Below are 20381 nucleotides of genomic sequence, written 5' to 3'. Positions count from 1 at the left end.
AACTAATACTGATCGCTCCGGCATGGCCGAGACAGCACTGGTACACCCTGCTGCTCGACCTCTCCCTGACAGACCCGATCCCCCTGCCACTTTGCCTGGACCTCATAACGCAAGACTTTGGCAGGCTGCACCATCTGGACCTGCAGTCCCGTTATCTGACAGCATGGCTGCTGTCTGGTTGAGCCAATCTGAGTTGCGTTGTTCCACCTCAGTGCAACAGGTGCTGCTGGGAAGCAGAAATGTCGTCCGCGTGGAAGGCTATCTCGCCAAGTGGAAACGCTTCTCCCACTGGTGCCTCCAGCATGACTTTATCCCAGAAGGTGTATCGGTCCCCATTATCTTGGACTATTTATGGTCCCTCAAGGAGCAGGGCCTGGCGATCTCTTCTATAAGGGTGCATCTTGCAGCTATTTCCACCTTCTATCCTGGGGAAACTGGCAGTTCAATCTTTTCTCACCCCATAGTTTCCAGATTCCTCAAAGACTTGGAGCGGCTCTACCCTCAGGTCAAGTACCCAACCCCTACCTGGGATCTAAACCTCGTATTAGCTAGGCTCTTGGGTCCCCCCTTTGAGCCTTTAGCCACATGCTCGCTGCTGTACCTGTCCTGGAAGACAGCCTTCCTCATCTCTATCACCTCGGCTAGGCGAGTCTCGCAGCTTCGAGCTTTGATTGTGGATCCCCCATATACGGTATTCCACAAGGACAAGGTACAGCTGCGACCGCACCCGGCATTCCTCCGTAAGGTGGTCTCTACCTTCCACATTAATCAAGACATCTTTCTACCAGTCTTTTTCCCGAAGCCGCACTCATCACGCCGGGAACAACAGCTGCAAACCCTGGATGTCCGCCGGGCTCTTGCCTTTTACATTCAGAGGACCAAACCTTTCAGAGGTTCACCTCAGCTATTTGTAGCGGTCGCAGAGCGCATGAAGGGCATGTCAATCTCCCCCCAATGGATCTCATCTTGGGTGACATCTTGTATCCGGACATGCTACGACTTGGCCCACATTCCGATTGGCCATCTCACCGCCCACTCTACTCGGGCTCAAGCCTCATCTGCTGCTTTCCTGGCCCATGTTCCCATCCAGGAAATATGTTGCGCAGCTACCTGGTCTTCCATCCACACCTTGGTATCACACTATGCATTGGTCCAGCAGTCCAGAGACGATGCCGCCTTTGGCTCAGAGGTCTTACATTCTGCAACGTCTCGCTCCGACCCACCGCCTAGGTAAGGCTTGGGAATCAGCTAACTGGAATGGATATGAGCAAGCACTCAAAGAAGAAAAGACGGTTACTCACCTTTGTAACTGTTGTTCTTTGAGACGTGAAGCTCATATTCATTCCAAACCCATCCTCCTTCCCTACTGTCGGAGTGACCGGCAAGAAGGAACTGAGGAGCGGTTGGGTCGGCAGGGGTATATATCCGGCACCATAGCGGCGCCACTCCAGGGGGTGCCCTGCTGGCACACCGAGTGTTGCTAGAGTAAAAATATTCCAACGAACGTGCACGTGGCACGTGCACACCTAACTGGAATGGATATGAGCAACACATCTCGAAGAACAACAGTTACAAAGGTGAGTAACCGTCTTTTCCTCAGTACCCAGAGTGGGACTCCTTTCCAGCTTGGGCCCACCCTCCCCAGTTCAAAGTCTTTATCCTCCAGATGTGTTTCCAGGTGTTGAGTTGTGTGGGGACTGTGGCCAAGTCATGATATCACTTCCCCTCTTTTATAGTTTCTTCCAGTTTGCTGGAAAGATCTTTTGCTATGACGTGGGTCAAGCAGTCTCCATTGTATACATGCTATCTCTGAGAAGTCTCCATTGTATACAGTTCATGGGATAGTGGATTTGTTCCTTGATGGGTGTTGATGAACCAATAATGCTGTCTGGCTACTCCAGGAATGGCCAACCTGAGCTTACGAAGAAGCCAGAGTTTATCAATGTACATTGTCAAAGAACCGCAGTAATACGTCAGCAGCCCCCCATCAGATCACCCACTGCCAGCGCCTCACATTCACTGGCAGCCCTGCCCCATCCTTCCCACCCTGCACCCCCTGATCAGCTGTTTCGTGGCATGCAGGAGGCTTGGGGGCAGGAGGAGGAGTGAGGGCACTGCAGGCTCAGGGGAGGGGGCAGGAAGGGGTGGAGTGGGGGCAAGGCCTGTGTCAGAGCCTGAGGTTGAGCCATGAGCACCCCCGGACCCATTGGAAAGTTGATGCCTGTGACTTCAGCCCTGGAGTTGGTGCCTATACAAGGAACTGCATGTTAACTTCTGAAGAGCCGCATGTGGCTCTGGAGCCAAAGGTTGGCCACCCCGGGCTACTCTGTTGTTATACCTGAAAGGCTGGTTGTGGTTGTTCCCAACCTCACTACATATATCAGTAATACACATGTAATAAAACTTCATAACTTTACATACAATGATAAAGCATGCAATCCAAAAGGATATTAATGTTCAACAGGTCAAGACTTTTAAAATGAAACCTCATAAGGCATGCTTTGTACAAAAATATCATAATTATGTCAGTGGTGAATATGGGGGTTCCAGGTTGCGGCTTTGAGGTACAGAGTACCACAGAGAGTAACTTTGTTTTGTTTGCTTTTTCCTCTTCAGTCTGGAACATTGGAAAATTTTTAAAAAATTGTATCTTGCATTAAAAATCCCCTTCCCAAAAATGAAAGACCACTGTCTTCACCATGCTTTCATTTTCTAGATGCACCTCCTTACTTGTTGAGTTCTCTTCCTTGCAAGCATCGTACTTACCATCTTTGATTCATTGTAAACTAATATTTTTAGCTGAATTTTGAAGTTTGTTTCTGAATGTCTCCCACTTTGGACAAGAGATGAGCTGGAACTGCCAAGTTTGGATCTAGTTCTCAACTTTTCCAAAGCCTGTAGTTCTGATCTGGGGTTTTGGTTTGAGGCTCATGTCTTTACATAGCCATGCGGTACTGTCTGATTATTTCCCAAGTCTAAAGCTTTGGGGAATCATTAAAATTAGTTTTATGGGAAAGTTAGTACATACAAAGAACTGATTGGGCTTCTCCTTTCTGACACAATGATAGGTGGCAATACCAGACCGGGCTAAAAAATGTTGGCACCTTTTCCTTGCTCTGGAGTTGGGACTCACTAAAGTTTCCTTTCTCACCAGAAGCAACTCCTACAACTGCTTGCCTTATTACTGACCCATGTTTTTCCCAACTGTTTTTTTTCTGTCCACATCTTCAAAATGAGTTGGCCTAGAAATTCTGCATTGGTTGTGTTTTTGTTTGCTGTGCTGAGAAGTGATCTTTTAGCCAAGAGTTTTTCAAAAGTGATCATTTAAATTTAGTTTCATAAGTCCATAATCAATTATTTAAATAAGTGGACTGATACTCAGAAGTACTAAGCACCCAGCCACTTTTTTAGAAGGTGATGGAAGTTTGTGTGCACTGTACACTTAGAAAATCAGTCTGTTTATTTAAGTGGCTAAATGTACTTTAGAGCCTAAAGTTAGTCTCCTATCTTTTGACACACTTGGTCTCTGTAGGTTTGGTGGTGGAGAATCACGTGTTTTGAAAGATGTTTGCTAACATTTTCAAAAATGGAGGAGAGAACCCCTTTCAATGGCAAGTTATCAAGAAGACCTCTCAGATGTTAATGAGTTTCAAGATTGTGGTTCGAAGATTGACAGTTTCTCACTTTTTTTTTGTCCTAGACATATGAACAAACCTCTGTAAACTACCCACCGCTAATTTTTAATATATTTAACTGTCCAAGTGAAGTTAACTGAATAGTATAGGTGAAACTTGTTTATGGCTCTGCAGGAGAGGGCATCCCAAACAGTATGTGCCATCAGAATATTGAAAAATGAAAAAGCCCTAACTCCCTGTGTATAACTTAAAAGTATTTACCAGACAAATGTTATGTCCATGTATTGTTGTTTCAATCAGATGTTTTTTTGTTTGTTTTGAACGTTAAAGGGGTTACTAGGTTTTGATTACAGGTTTCTTGTCCCATGAATCCACAAGGACAAGGTAAATATAATATGGATGAATAAGCAAATCTTTCAATAAAGTTGTATATTTGGAGGAGTTAAGTCTTCCTTTATTCAGTCTGCAGAGTTTTTGCTATATTACATCATGTACTGATATTTTCTATAAACTGTAAGATGAATGTTTCAATTACTTTGACAGGATGGTTTTAGCTGAAGCACAAAGCATTGTGTTTACTTATGTTATATGGTAGAAACCTAGTAACTAAAGGAGTACCTTTCTCGATTTGCATCAGAAACCAAGGATAGGAGAACCTTAAGGAAAGTGCAGGACCGGCGCTAGGGGTTTGAGCGCCCTAGGCGCACAGCCATTTCGCCGCCTCGCGCGCTGGTCCCCCGGCTCCGCAGTCCTGCCTGCGGACAGTCGGTTGCCCCTGCAGCTCCGGTGAAGCTGCCACAGTCGTGCCTGTGGGAGGTAGACCGCAGCCGCCCGAGCAGCCGCCTGCCCGCACGACTGCGGCAGCTCCACCGGAGCCGCGGACCCTCCGCAGGCATCACTGCGGCAGCTCCACCAGAGCTGCCTGCTGCCCCCCTTCGGCAAAATGCCACCCCCTAATAATGCTGACGCCCTAGGCGATTACCTAAGCTGCCTAAATGCAAGCCCGGCCCTGGGAAGGTGCTTGCCTTTATTCACAACTTGAATGTGCAATTATGGAAATTCTTGTTGATAGTAAGTGTTTAGTTTCTATAGATATCCCAAAGTCTCTGAGCAGAGAAATATATACTACATATGATTTCTCTCTAACAACTATCCACTTGAAAGACTATCCCCTTGAAAGAACATGTACCTTTTCCTTCAATCTACATACCCCTTGTTTCATCCAGTTTAAGTAGATGTTCAGATATCCCAGACCAAATTAAAAAATACTTTTTTAAAATACTTTTGATCCATACAAATATGTTGAGTTCATTTGAGTAACCTACCAAAAATAAGATTTGCCTTGTTGACCAATTTAGGATTATGTGAGCTTTTTAACCTCTCTCCTGCTTTTGTTTAAAATAAGTAAATAATTTGAAGTAAATGTAATACTTGTGAAAAGTGCCATATTGGCACTACTGGAGACTGAACTCATCTTTGGAAAAACATATATAGCCTCTAAGGATAGAACAAGAAGCAATGGGTTTAAACTGCAGCAAGGGAGGTTTATGTTGGACCTTAGGAAAAAGCTCCTAACTGTCAGGGTGGTTAAACACTGGAATAAACTGCCTAGAGAGGTTGTGGAATCTCCGGGTACATCTACATTATGGGATTATTCCGATTTTACATAAACTGGTTTTGTAAAACAGATTGTATAAAGTGAAGTGCACGTGGCCACACTAGACACATTAATTCGGAGGTGTGCATCCATGGTCCGAGGCTAGCGTCGATTTCTGGAGCGTTGCACTGTGGGTAGCTATCCTGTAGCTATCCCATAGTTCCCGCAGTCTCCCCGCCCCTTGGAATTCTGGGTTGAGATCCCAGTGCCTGATGGGGCAAAAATCATTGTCGCAGGTGGTTCTGGGTACAGCCTCACCCCTCCCTCCGTGAAAGCAGCAGACAACCGTTTCGCGCCTTTTTTCCTGGGTGAACTGTGCAAACGCCATAGCACAGCAAGCATGGACCCTGCTCAGATCAATACACGCAATCGTGGACGTTGTAAACACCTCGCGCATTCTCGTGCAGTCTATGCTGAACCGGGACCTGCAAAGCCAGGCGAGGAGGAGGAGGCGGCTACGGCAGCGCGGCGACGAGAGAATGATGAGGACATGGACACAGAATTCTCTCAAACCGCGGCCCCTGCGCTTTGGAGATCCTGCTGGTAATGGGGCAGGTTCTAGCCATTGAATGCCGATTTTGGGCCCCAGGAAACAAGCACAGACTGGTGGGACCGCATAGTTTTGCAGGTGTGGGACGATTCGCAGTGGCTGCGAAACTTTCGCATGCGTAAGGGCACTTTCATGGAACTTTGTGACTTGCTTTCCCCTGCCCTGAAAACGCCATAATACCAAGATGAGAGCAGCCCTCACAGTTGAGAAGCGAGTGGCAATAGCCCTCTGGAAGCTTGCAACGCCAGACAGCTACCGGTCAGTCGGGAATCAATTTGGAGTGGGAAAATCTACTGTGGGGGCTGCTGTGATGCAAGTAGCCAAAGCAATCATTAAGCTGCTGCTACGAAAGGTTGTGACTCTGGGAAATGTGCAGGTCATAGTGGATGGCTTTGCTGCAATGGGATTCCCTAACTGGGGGGTGGGGGGCGATAGATGGAACCCATATCCCTATCTTGGCACCGGAGCACCAGGGCACCCAGTACATAAACCGCAAGGGGTACTTTTCAATGGTGCTGCAAGCACTGGTGGATCACAAGGGACGTTTCACCAACATCCACGTGGGATGGCCAGGAAGGGTTCATGACGCTCGCGTCTTCAGGAACACTACTCTGTTTAAACGGCTGCAGCAAGGGAATTACTTCCCAGACCAGAAAATAACAGTTGGGGATGTTGAAAATGCCTGTAGTTATCCTGGGGGACCCAGCCTACCCCTTGATGCCATGGCTCATGAAGCCATACACAGGCAGCCTGGACAGTAGTCAGGAGCTGTTCAACTACAGGCTGAGCAAGTGCAGAATGGTGGTAGAATGTGCATTTGGCCGTTTAAAGGCGCGCTGGCGGTGCATTACTGACTCGCTCAGACCTCAGCCAAACCAATGTCCCCTTTGTTATTGCTGCTTGCTGTGTGCTCCACAATCTCTGTGAGAGTAAGGGGGAGACCTTTATGGCGGGGTGGGAGGCTGAGGCAAATCACCTGGCCGCTGATTACGCGCAGCCAGACACCAGGGCGATTAGAAGAGCACACCAGGAAGCGGTGCGCATCAGAGAAGCTTTGAAAACGAGTTTCATCACGGGCCAGGGTACGGTGTGACTGTTGTGTTTGTTTCCCCTTGATGAACCCCCCCCCTTGATTGACTCATTCCCTGTAAGCAACCCACCCTCCCCCTTCGATTACAGCTTGCTTAAGGAAATAAAGTCACTATCGTTTAAAAATCATGTATTCTTTATTAAAAAGTCATTATAAAAAGAGGGAGAGAACTGACAAGGTATCCCGGGTGTGGTTTGGGAGGAGGATAGGAGGGGAAGGAAAAGGCCACTAAAACATTTCAATGTAATGACAGCCTTTTGGTTGGGCTGTCCACGGGGGTGGAGTGGGCGGGTGCACGAAGCCTTCCCCCCACGCGTTCTTACACGTCTGGGTGAGGAAGATATGGAACATGGTGAGTGGTGAGGGTGGTTACACAGGGGCTGCAGCGGCACTCTGTGACCCCGCTGCTCTTCCTGAAGCTCCACCAGACGTCGGAGGATATCAGTTTGATCACGCAGCAGCCCCAGCGTTGCATCCCGCCACCGCTGATCTTCCTGCCTACACCTCACTGCTTCTGATCTTCATCTCGACCTCTCATCTCACAGGTCCCTCCTGTCCTCACGTTCACTGGCATCTTTCCTGTAATTTGATACCACGTCCTTCCACTCATTCAGATGAGCTCTTTCATTGCGGGTCACTTCCATGATTTCCGAGAACATTTCGTCTCGCGTCGTCTTTTTTTCCTCCCCTTATCTGAGATAGCCTTCGGGATGGAGTAGGGAGACTTGAAAAATTTGCAGCTGCATGAGGGAGGGAAAAAAGGGAGAGAAGTATTTAAAAAGATACATTTTACAGAACAATGGTTATACTCTTTCACAGTGAACAACACTATTCACCTTACATAGCACATGTGATTTCACTACAAGGTCGCATTTTTGCATCTTAATATTGAGTGCCTGCGGCTCTGGTGTTACAGATCTCACAGACGCAGGTCTGGGCATCAGAATTCAGCTTGCATGCGGCCATGGTAAGCCATTGTCTTTCGGCTTCTGCAGCCTTCATATACACAGTGCCCTCCTTTCCCAAATACCAAGCAAATCCCGTTCAGTGATGCTTCTTTCCTGTTAACATGCAGCAGCAGAAGCCACCCCCCATCCAATTCTGGGATGATCGCTTTACCCCTCCCCACCACATGGCTGGTATCATGAAGATCACTGCTAATCAACATCCCCCCCCCCCCCCACCCTGCGTGGCTGGTAGCAGGGAAGATCCTGCTAGCCAAACGCGAAAAAGCTCAGCGCTATCCCCCCTTCCCCCTCCCCCTGCTTGGCTACGTGCAAGGAAGGATTTTTTTAAGCAACAGGCAAACAGCCCAGTAGGAATGGCCATCTCTGTCCCCTTAATTAAATTCCTGAATTTCAACCAGGTTACAAAAGAAGAGACGATAGAAGCGATAAGAAACGATGTTTTTGAATGCATATGCAATTCTGAGACCTATTAACCAGCTATGCTTGTCGTCTGCAATGATTAATCCTATTTACTTGCTACAATGCGAATGGTGACGTCAAAAGTGTCCTACCAATGGGAGATGGTGGAACAATAATCATGCCTTGCAGAAACCTTCTGCAAAGGCTTTTGGAGTACCTCCAGGAGAGCTTCATGGAGATGTCCTGGACAATTTCCACTCCATCCCCAGAGTTTAACATGTAACAAACTGTTTCAATAACTGTACTGGCCGACGATGCCATCCCAAGTCCTTAGGGCAAAATCAGATCATTAACAAAACGCTTGCTATTTAAACCATGTTTATATTTACAAAGGTGCACTCACCAGAGGTCGCTTCTAATGGCTTCACTGTCTGGGCTAGTGGGTTGAGAGGGCTGGGAGAGGATTCGTCTGGGTGAAAAAAGCTCCTGCTGTTGCGGCTAACGGAGTGCTGGTGTCTCTCTGCAAGCTCGTCTTCTCTTCCTCCTCTCATCTTCCTGTCCACAGCAATCCTCAGGCACGGGAGTTTACCACCCCACCTCGAATCCAGGGACCAGGGGTGGGTAGTGGTGGCAGACCCCTAGAATTGCAATGCAGCTCAGCGTAGAAGTGGCATGTTTTGGCCCTGCCCCAGACTTCGTTTGCTTCTTTGGTGTTCTGGTAGACTCGTCTGAGCTCCTTAACTTTCACTTTGCAACTGCACTGAGTCCTGGTGTGGCCTTTCTCATCCATAAGCCCTTGGAAATATTTTTTCATTTCATCTTTTGGAAAGTAGTTCTGTTAGCACAGAATCCTCTCCCCATATAGCGATCAGATCCAGTACCTCCCATGCGGTCCATGCTGGAGCTCTTTTTCGATTCTCAGAAGACTACATTGTTACCTGTGCTGATGAGCTCTGCGTGGTCACCTGTGCTGATGAGAGCTCCATGCTGGCCAAACAAGATATGAAATTCAAAAGTTCGCGGGGCTTTTCCTGTATACCTGGCCAGTGAATCCGAGTTGAGATTGCTGTCCAGAACGGTCACAATGGTGCACTGTGGGATACTGCCCGGAGGCCAATACCATCGATTTGCGGCCACGCTAACCCTAATCCAATATGGTAATACTGATTTTAGCGCTACTCCACTCGTTGGTGAGGAGTACAGAAACCGATTTAAAGAGCTCTTTATGTCGATATAAAGGGCCTCGTTGTGTGGACGGGTACAGCGTTAAATTGGTTTAACGCTGCTAAAATCGGTTTAAACGCGTAGTGTTGACCAGGCCTCCATCTCTGGAGATATTTAAGTGTAGATTAGATAAATGTCTATCAGGGGGATGGTCTAGACAATATTTGGTTCTGCCATGAGGGCAGGGGACAGGACTTGATGACCTCTCGAGGTCCCTTTCAGCCCTAGAATTTATGAATCTATGATTCAATCTCTGTGCCCCTTTGGTCCTTAGTGTCACTTCCAGGATTATTAAGAAGGGTTTATTTGATTCTGTATATACCATGCTCATCACCATAGTATCTGAGCACCTTCTAGTAGTGCATTAAGCAATTTGACTACACGTCTGTCACATATTGTTCCCCTCTTCCCCCATTCTCTTCCCAGAGGGAGAAACATGTGCAGTGGAGTGGAGAATGTATAAGGTGTGTTTGTCTTTTTAATATAAATATACCTGTTACTGTGAGTTTATGTAAGAGAAGGCAAGGTCAAAGACATGTCTTTGCATTTGCAGAAGAAAGTGGTAAGGTTTTTTGTTGGTCTTTATTTCCTGGAGGAACCGAGAGTACCAGCTGTTGTGAATGCTTTCCATTGAGAGACCACCAACATGCGTCATATAGATCCCTGAAAAGCCATCAAATGTTAACAATTTTCATTTGTTTTCAGTCTGAGCTGTAGTTAAATTGGTAAGCTAGTGGTAAAAGGGTTTGCATTCCCTTACCAGTCCTCTAGGCCTTCATCTCCCCCTGAAATACACTTCTGTGAACATTTCCTGTAATGATGCTTCTACTTACAATTAATTCACAGAACTTGGAAAAAATGTGCCAAAGTGAGTATAGAAATCTGAAGAAAATTAGAGGAATGCACTGTTGTTCATTATTCACAAAATTAGCAGGTTGCCATAAACTGAGAAGTTGTTAACTTCAGTTCTTTCTGATATTGTTAGTATTCTGACTCCCAAGCTTGTGCATTAACCACAAGACTATTTAATTATTTTCTGTCTCTACTTTATTAAAAAAACAAACACCCACAGTGTTTTAGTTGATTCTGGTAAATGATACTAGAGCTACAGACTTTCTTCCAATATGTATAAAACTTGCTGTTTGTGCATATTATTCCACACTGATCCACCTAGATTAATTTAATACAGCATTTTATTTAAAATAAATAAAATATTGGCTTGTATTGTCATGGTAAACTATTTAGAAAGCGTGTTATTTTCCAGTTCCTACTACTGACTAATTTTGTTTCTACCCACTACAACGAAGTCTTCGTGTTCATTTCTGACGGTTGTTATACTGGTTTAAGACACAAATTGTCAATCAGTGATAAAGCATGCCATGACACTTTTTGTAATGGTTCACTCTTGGAAATACTACTAAAAAGCAATATATTTTGAAAGATACATGCTGCTTGTCTACTTGTGAGAAATGGATGTGATTTAGTTGTCTATTGGGAACTTGTCCTACCAGATATTTTGATTCTTGTGCGTAACTAATCTTAACTAGAGAATGTAATCTCTTCTATCAAACAATGTTTAGACATAGAAAAGCCATTGTATGGCGCACAGTGCAACAGTAGATGCCTGTTTATCACTGTAAGACTTCTCGTATAAGATTTGATGCAGCCATAAGTCTAACACTTCGCTATTCTCTTCCTTTTTGCATTCATTCTCCTCTGCTACAGAGCATCAGAACTATTTTGGAATTGATGAAAATCTAGGTCCTGTTGCAGTCAGCATCAGGAGAGAGAAGGTTGAAGATGCTAAGGAGAGAGAAGGATCTCAGTTCAACTATCGTATAGCTTTCAGGACAAGTGAGGTACTGTTTGAGTGCTGTTTTGATGGGGAGAAGGAGGTAAAAGAGAAGTTAACACTGGCTGTTTTCCCATGCTAGCATCGATCTGGAAATTGACTTTTAAAAGATTTTACAGATGAATACATTTGCAGGGAGGTGTGTGTTTTGTTAGCATTAATACATGTTGCAGCTGATTCCTGAAGCAAAATTTTGCTTATTTTCCTGCTTCCTGAAATGCTTGCTTCCTTTGGTTGGGAACCATTAGAGAACAGTTGGATTGGTTGCAGGTACATATCCAGAGGGACCCATAAGGGAACAGATGGGGAACCAGAGAGGGCAGACAGCAAACAAGGGAAGATAAGTTTAGCCTGAGGTGCTTCTGGAGAGTGTTAGGTTTCTTGTGGCAGGAAGGAAAGTTTGGGACAAAAGGGAGGGATGAGGAACTTGAAGATGTTTACTATTCCTCAAGGTTTTTTAGCCAAAAAAAACTTACAAGTGTATAGTTTCAAAATGCCTGTTATCTCTTCAAAAGTGATGTACTATATTTGCGGTCTGGAATAACTGGGATACCAAATCTCTTCCAAGTACATGGTTTATGGAAGGAGAGGGAATGCTAATATCTTACTGAAGCAAAAATAGTGGATCCTGTTTGAAGTAGAAGTGGACTTTGATTGTATTGGAGGTATACTTACCAAACCTGATCAAAACTTTCACATTCAGGCTAGTTTGTATTTTTTCCCAAACTGGTTCATTCTTCCCTTATCACAGCAGTGAGTCACGTGGATCCTATTTTTAGTGGTGATTTGAAGGAAAGTTTCAGGTGCTTATCACAGACACCAACCAAAGATGACATACAAGTGCAAACTTTCCTTTGATTCTCAGAAGTTGTCTCTTCATCATGGCAAGAAACACCTGTTAGCCATAAAGTGTCAGTTCTTGATTAGAGCTGTGCCAATAACTGGTACAGTGGCTGAATTGCGGGAGGAAGATGGGGGTTGACTAAAATGAAACATTTAGTTTTGGTTTGGATTTTTTTTACCTTTTGAAATAAAAGTGAACTAAAATTCAAAATGTTTTGTTTCAAAAAAGTCATAACAAAACTTTGACGTTCTGTGGTGCAATTTAAGCCAGTGAGGGCTGTCACCACTTGCCCTGCAATCTGGGATATCTCAAAATGCTTTGCTGCTGTAGCTCCCAATGTGGGCTTCTGACAAACAGCCTGCCAGCATGCAGGTAACACCCACAAAGTCTGTGTATAGCCACAGCCCTTGTCCGGCAACTATGACCCCAGCAGCCTGTCAGCAAACACCAACCATGCTCTGGCTTCCAGAAGCCATGATTACTGTTTGAAGGGTGACCCCAATACATGCCCAGTCCCAGATTTCCCCAAAAAACGTGTGCTCTGCACTGTCCAGTCCTCCCCTGGACAGTCCAGATACATTAGGTCCATTGCCCCTCTAAGGGGATCAGGAGGGCATTCGGTCACAAAAACATTTAGACTGGGGCGGGGGGGGGTTGTTCTGTTGAAACAATTTGGTGAATTCAGTACAAACTTGCAAAATGTTTTAGCCAACCCAAATCTGCATTTTTTTAGTGAAAGTTTTGTCCAAAAAATTTTGCCCAGCTCTATTCCTGTTAACTGTAATGTTCAGGTTTCCACTGTACATATATATAATATGTTGTATAATACTTAGACTTTGTCTTCATTATTAAAAAGAAGTGTGTGTGTGTGCGCGCACGCGGGGAGTGGTTATTTGTTTTTGTGTCTTGTATTTTTTTTTTTATTTCAGGATAACTAATATACACTAGCTATTCTACTGTAAACTCCTAGTAGAGACAAGGCACTGTAGTTGTAACTGTGAGATCAACACTATATTTCTGCCTGTGGCTGACCTCACCTATACTATCTCACAGTAAGGATTTGTCTACACTGCAACTGGGAGGTGTGATAACAGTATGGGTGGGTGTACCCCAGCTAGCTCTGATCCAGGTCAAGAGCTTGATCAAGTAATGATGATAGTGAAGCAATGGCCATACGGGCAGCTGCTGGGCTAGTCCTGCTTGCATAGGACCTTGGGTACATACTCAAACAGTTGCTGCACATGCTGCTACTCAAGCTAGCTTTGATCTAACTAGATCAGGATATGTCTCTGTGTGCTACAGACACATTTCCTAATCTGCAGTGTAGACATACCCTAAAAGTACAGTGACTTGTCCAACTAGGATTTTACAGTGAGATAGCTAATGCACATTAATTATCCTGCTGTAAAAAGACTCACCTTTTTTTTTCAATGAAGACACAGCCTTAGTAACAAAAGAAATGAGTTCTGGATTTGAGTATCAGCCCAAAGTTTCTATTTTCTAGTAATTGTACATAGTCTAGTGTTACTATATTTAACTTCTTTGTTTAGAAGTTACAAATGTCTGTTTCCTCTTTAATGTTTATTTGCTTTACTAACCTTTGCAATATCCTCAATGAATTAAACATGTCTGTCTCTCCCCCCAACAAATCCCCACTTCAGAGCCTGAAGATTGTATTTTAATAGCGTAGTGTTAAAATTATAAATATTCAGTGAGGTCTTCCACTCTTGCTGCAGCTTACTACATTGAGAGGAGCAATATTAGAAGATGCCATACCATCTACTGCAAGACATGGCACAGCACGAGGCCTGCCTCTCAAAGAGGTACTGGAATATGTAATACCAGAGTTGAGCATTCAGTGCCTGAGGCAGGCTTCAAGCTCACCCAAAGTCTCTGAACAGCTGCTTAAACTGGATGAACAAGGGGTATGTTGTGTTTGATTTCTCTCTAAAGGCTATCCACTTGAAAGAACATGTACCTTTTTCCTTAAATCTTTTGTTGATGTTGTAAATAAACATGAATTTGTGATGTAATATATTTTCTCTTGAACAGCCATTTGCCCTATTTTCAAGAAGAGTTCACAAACAGCTGAGTATTTTTAATAACAAAATGAAAATGGTGACAGGTAATGGTTCAGTGACTCCAGAAAAATGCCCTATTGCCGGAGTTACAAGTATTTGAACAATAATTTGTTTATTTTCCAAGCAATATGCCTTGCAATTTGGGAAAGACCAAGTAACCTGTAGAGAATCCCAGGAGTAAGGAGAGGGAGAGAATATAGTTTGTACTATGTTTTTAAAATTTTCACAAAAATGGTTTTCACAGATTGAAGTCCATATTTTCTATGTGCAAATATTGGATATAAACAAAAAGGTTAACTAATGTGTATTTCTTATAGAGAGAGTAGGTAAAATTCTAAAGATTTATAAAATCATGATGAGCCTCTACATCTAAAACTGAAATCAGTGGCAGCTGGAAGTGCTCAGCACTTTGGAAAATTAGATGTATTATAGTTAGAAATAAGGTTTACTTATATCATAGTCCCATGAATCCCAAGTTAGTTTTCATATTTTAACTTATAATTAGCACTCTTATTCACTGTAGCAAACTTATCAGTGGAGTGAAATGTGTGATAGTTCAAACAGCTGAAATTCTAATTGAGACTATCTAACAGGTTAACACTGCATCAGCAATGAAACAAACGTACACTTAAAATTCAGAGTGAATACTGGTGAGATTTAACAGGTTCAGTAAAGGTGAACCTTCTCTGTTCAAAGACTGCCAAACATGTTTACTGCTTCTGAATAATCTGTGAAGGACTAGCTTGTGAATGCCTTTAGTTCACCTATGCAAAGAATGTTTAAGATTTTAATTTTAAATAAATGATCATTGTACATGCAAAAATAAGGGACTATCGTGTCTTAATAATTTTCAGTATTAATTCAGTATGAAATACAGTGATTGTGTCTAACATGTTAGTGTATACAAGGCATTCTTCTGTTATTTCTTTTAGTTGTAACAGAGTAGTTGTAGATCAATAGATGGTTCCTAGCTATGAGAATGTCAGTTCGATGTACCCATTTCCTCTATATTTCCCCACTCATTTGCTCTCCTAGGGCAAAAAGAATTTTTAATAAATTATCAAATATGTTTTTAAATTTAATGTGTGTTTTGAATAATTTTTTTACTTTCTCCTTTGGTCTGTCAGAGTTCATGAAAAACAGTAAAGGAAATTGGGAGCATTCAGCCAATTTTTAAGCTTAGTGCTCCTTGGGTACGACATCATTGTAGCTATCTTTTTTGTTTAAACTCAAGTGAGTTCCCGCTCGTAATATCAATAATATTAATTGACCAGAGTGGAATCGCATTTGGGGCAATGTAAGGCATTTCCTTCTTTAAACAAACTATATGGTACATTTATAGAACTCATTGCCATCATCCACAACCATAAACTGGGACTGTAATTTGGGTGTCCATTGTGGAAGCATAAAGCAGTCAAACTAACCGAAGTAATGTTATAATAATCAGTTAATGACTTTGAGATACAACAGTCCTCATTTTTCCTTTTTTATGCCTGATGTTTAGTATTGAGAATTCAGTTCTGTTGTGAAATGTGCTGTCATCAGTATGAATATATTATTTTAATACTTCTTTTATGCTTCTTATCTTGAGATAGTTACTGAGGCAAATACAGAAAGCTGTGTATAGAACTAGCATGAGATCTTTTTATGATTTTAATCCTCTTAGGTGTTTAATACATTGAGTTTATTAATCAAGCAAATAAAAAAAGAGTCTTTCATGGTAATTGAAGGTGATGGCTGGCTGTACAGCACATTTTTTTTAAATGTGAACCATGGTCTAGTGGATTAATTTTGTCACCAGGGTAATAGTCATTTGAGAGACTGGTATGTAGGAAATGTGACAATAGCAAAATAGATGTGAACAGAATGATTAACCTCTTTCAAGAATGTAAATAAAGAATCTGTATTTTCCTATTTGTTGTGAGAAACGGGCAATTTGATCTACCTCAGATTGACCATAGGTTTTATGGGAAAAGCCACCTGTTCATCTCGAGATCAAGATGGAATATTTTTAATAATTGTACTTTTCCTTTTTCTGGTGATAGGATATGGTGAGTGTTCTTATTGCATGTGAATCTTTTTGCCCTTCTCTGGAACAAAGGAATTTACAAAGGGGTCCAAGGGAAATGGTGCTCAAATTGCTTTGAAATTCAGTTGATGTTGAGTACCCAACTTCCCTGGGTTTCTCTGAACATCGCAGCCAAAAAGTTGAACTGTGTAGGATAGAGATCCAGAAGTTGTCATCTAAGCATTCCCTTAATAAATGGAGTGTGATCTGCTTCTCATCAAGCATAGCTATGCTGATGTTTGTTCAGTAGCTAAAGCATTATCCATTAGGTAATGACTAAAAAATATCTGCCCTGAGTCAGAATAGATAGAATTATGAAATTGTTCTCTGGACCAGTGGCGTTACGCCAGATTTATATCAGTAAAACAAAGTAGAAATTGTCCCATTGATAGTTAATTCAATAACTAAGAGTGAAATTCTAGCCCTGTAGAAGTCAAGGGACGTTTTGCTGTATTCTTTGTCATGAGATGCATAGAATCTCATTCTTTCCAGAGTTTTTAAAAATATCCATGACTTTTGACATTTGAGGATTTTTGTATGTAGTGGGTGCCTGTGATAATTGAGTCAATTTTACTGAGCATCTTGAGTGTTGCCAAGTTGAACCCAAGGCTGCATGAGAGGCAAACAGAGCAGGAGCTCAGAAAAGCAGTAACATCATGATGGCACAAAAGATCAGTTTTGTAAACCAGCAATGAGAGCTTTTATTCCTCCAGGAGTGATGAGGAGTTTTTTCTTTTAAAAATAAATAAATAAATAGATAAAAAATATGGCACACAAACCACACAGTTTAACTCTTCATGACTGCCTACTCATTTAGTATAAGCACGGCTATTACTAAAATGGGAAGATAAAGGGAATTTGAGGTTTAAAGCCACTCTCATGACACTTGACTCTATTTTGCCATATTTTCATTGCTTGCCTTTTTTACCATTCCTAGCTCATGACTTTTCATACCAGTTGCCATGATGAAACGAGTGTGATATCACACGCATGAATTAACGTGGTTTGAAGTATATTTAGCACTGTAGCCTTTATATTATGTATGCCTAACGTGCAGTAGATTTTTGTCACCTAAGTGTACTTTGACAGGAAGAGTATTGTATACTCTTTATTCTACAGACCTAGACAGTAGTCCTGAATTTTGATTAAGGAAGTATTTTAGAACTTGATCGTAAATGTGAAAAGTGTGTATGGATAAATGTCTTAAGAGAATCTGATGTGACTACTGATCTCTGTCAGTTTGTGAAGCTTTAATAGCTGGTAGAAAGACTAACAGGACTAATCCACTCATATTGGAGTTTCCTATTTGTTGTCTCATGAATCCGGCTTAAAAAATAAGTCAATACTTTTCTCAGGAAAATCATCCCATCTAATCTAACAATGTTTCAGTATTGAGATTTTAACAACATTCAGTTGCAGTCTTATTTTTAGTTTACAGTACACTGTGCATATAACAGAGATCTCTGCACGTGAAGATGGTCAGAAAACAGGAAATTACTTTTTTGCAAAAGACATTTTTGAGGAAAAAAGATTTATTGATGCATATAAAAGAAATTAATCTTGTGAAAACCTATTTACAGTACTCATTTGAAGCATGTCTTTTTAAATGGATGTTCTCATATAATTAGAAAGGTGGTATGTGGAAGCATTTGACATACAGGGGACCAACTAGCTAAAGTTTAAAAGCTAAAAATATGTGAAAATAGATAGAGCCCTGCACTGATACAAAAAGGTATATCCGCATCTGATCCACAATCCACAAAAATTGTCTGCAGGTATCCGCAGATTTGCACAGTTATAAACAGCTCCACTGGTAGGGTTGCCAACCCTCCCAGTTTCGCCAGGAGACTCCTGGAACTGGGCTGTAACTCCTGGAGGCTACAGAAGCCAAACTGGGAGATTTAAGGCCGCTAAAAGTCCAGCAGCACGGCGGGCCTAAGGCAGGCTCCCTGCATGCCCTAAGTCTGCGCCACTCTCGGAAGCAGCAAGCACATTCTTGTGTCCCCTGGGAGGGAGGCCAGGGAGTCTCCATGTACTGCCCCTGCCCTGAGCACCGACTCTACAGCTCCCATTGGCCAGGAAGTGTGGCCAATGGGAGCTGCAGTGGCAGTGCCTGCAGGTAGGAGCAGCACGTGGAACACCCTGCCCCCCAGGGACAGCAGGGATGTGTCAGCCCCTTCTGCGAGTAGCACTGGGCCAGGGCAGGTAAGGCGCCTGCCTTAGCCCCGCTGCGCCACCAACCGGGAGCCACCCAAGGTAAGCACTGCCTGATTGGAGCCCACACCCTTCATCCCCTCCTGCACCCCAAACCCCCAGCCCTGAGCCCTCTCCTGGAGTCAGCACCCCATACCCCCTCCCGCACCCCAATCCCCTTCCCTAGTCTTGAATCCCCTCCACACCCAAAACTCCCTCCCAAAGCCTGCACCCCGCATCCCCTTGTGCAGCCAAAGGCCCTGCTAGGCTCAGCCCAGAGCCCCCTCCCACACTCTGAACCCCTCAGCCCCAGCTCAGAGCCCGCATCCCCACCCCCTGCTCCAGCCCAGTGAAAGTGAGTGAGGGTGAGGGAGAACAAATGATGAAAAGAAGGGAGATGGAGTGAGTGGGGCAGGGCCTCAGAGAAGGGGCAAGGCAGGGGTGGGGCAGGGCAAGGGTGTTTGTGTGATTAGACAGTTAATAACTCTATCCACAGGTCACTGCGCAGCGGACACATGGCTGTGTCAAACCCCCAACCACCATCCCAACCCCACTTCTCTCTAGACACCTCCTGCCCTCCCACCTGCTCCGTCCCTGCCATACATCCTTCCCCGCTCTGGGCAGGGAGGCTACAAATCTGGGTTCTTCTATGTAGCCCTCCCTTGAGGGGCTTAGACACCCTTACGCAGTTATGGCGACTCTAAAGCATGTAGCTATTGCCGCTGGCTGATTTAAAGAACAATCGCACCTTCAAAACGGTTCTTGGCTCACTCCCTTCTGGGAGTTGTAGTTTACTCCTTCCTCCGAGCAAGCTGGAGACTAAAACTCCCAGAATGCTGCTGCATGATTCAGAGAATGGAATTGGAGCCTGCAGTCTGGGTGACAGCCGCTCCATTTGAGTGAGTGTGTGCTGCAGACCCCGGTGCGGATAATAAATTTGTATCTGCATCCACGCTGCAATCTGCAGAAATGGTCTGTGGATACAAAGCGGATACCCATGGATTTGCAAGACTCTAAAAATAGACTCCTTGCTGTGTTCCCAGACTGTGAAAGAAGACAATTGTACAGCCAGTGCCAATTAAAGAAAGATATAAAATTGTAGAGCATGCAATACTGGACATTTCTATATATAATTGATAGCTAAGTCAAAAGTCAAGGATTTATCAACTTGTTCTGTCTGTGCTTGAATGCTGACTGTCAACTTTGCTGAATATAGTTTGCTGAATATAGTTTTCTTTATCTTTCACATCTGAATTTTTCCTCACGTTCTAAAATAATTTTTGATCATATTTATTAAATAATCCTTGCCTGCTATTGCAGAAATAAAATTGTAGTTTAAATAGTTCATATTTTTCTGTGTCACTGCTTACCATGTTTTTCCATTTGTAATTTTACTTTTCTTATTTCAGCTGAGTTTTCAGCACAAGATTGGGGTCCTGTATTGCAAAGCGGGCCAAAGCACAGAGGAAGAGATGTATAACAATGAGACAGCCGGGCCTGCTTTTGAAGAGTTCCTTGATCTTCTGGGCCAGAGAGTACGGCTAAAAGGGTTTAGTAAATACAGAGCTCAGCTAGACAATAAAAGTAAGTTGTAATTCTAACATGTGGGAGGAGTCTATAATTCTCCAAAGGTAAGCATCTTTTGTAAAGTCTGGCTCTTTGTTCTGTACACCTGGCCTTGGGAGTTGACTAGCAAGATTATATTATAGTAATTTAAATTCCCATAGATGCTATATACAGCATACCTTAAGTCTAAAAGGTTAATACTCTTTACTGTGACACAATTAGAAAAACTTTTGGTGCGTCAATCTTCTCTTGCT

The 20381-nt window shown here is 43.3% G+C and overlaps 1 protein-coding gene across 8 annotated transcripts in view; it reads left to right on the top strand.

Moving 5' to 3' along the window:
* The window catches only part of SIPA1L2 (signal induced proliferation associated 1 like 2), a 277958-nt gene that overhangs the window by 141512 nt on the left and 116065 nt on the right, over nucleotides 1-20381 (top strand). For all 8 annotated transcript variants that reach the window (XM_075064154.1, XM_075064151.1, XM_075064152.1 and 5 more), the window contains 3 exons: nucleotides 11249-11382; nucleotides 13956-14144; nucleotides 19971-20145. In XM_075064154.1, the coding sequence (XP_074920255.1) occupies nucleotides 11249-11382; nucleotides 13956-14144; nucleotides 19971-20145 (498 nt within the window). The remainder of the gene's footprint in view (nucleotides 1-11248; nucleotides 11383-13955; nucleotides 14145-19970; nucleotides 20146-20381) is intronic.

The sequence above is a fragment of the Chelonoidis abingdonii genome, chromosome 3, assembly GCF_003597395.2.
Source record: "Chelonoidis abingdonii isolate Lonesome George chromosome 3, CheloAbing_2.0, whole genome shotgun sequence".
Classification (NCBI taxonomy): domain Eukaryota; kingdom Metazoa; phylum Chordata; order Testudines; family Testudinidae; genus Chelonoidis; species Chelonoidis abingdonii.
The sequence above is the reverse complement of the archived record's forward strand: the minus strand, read 5'-3'. Positions and strand labels throughout refer to the sequence as shown.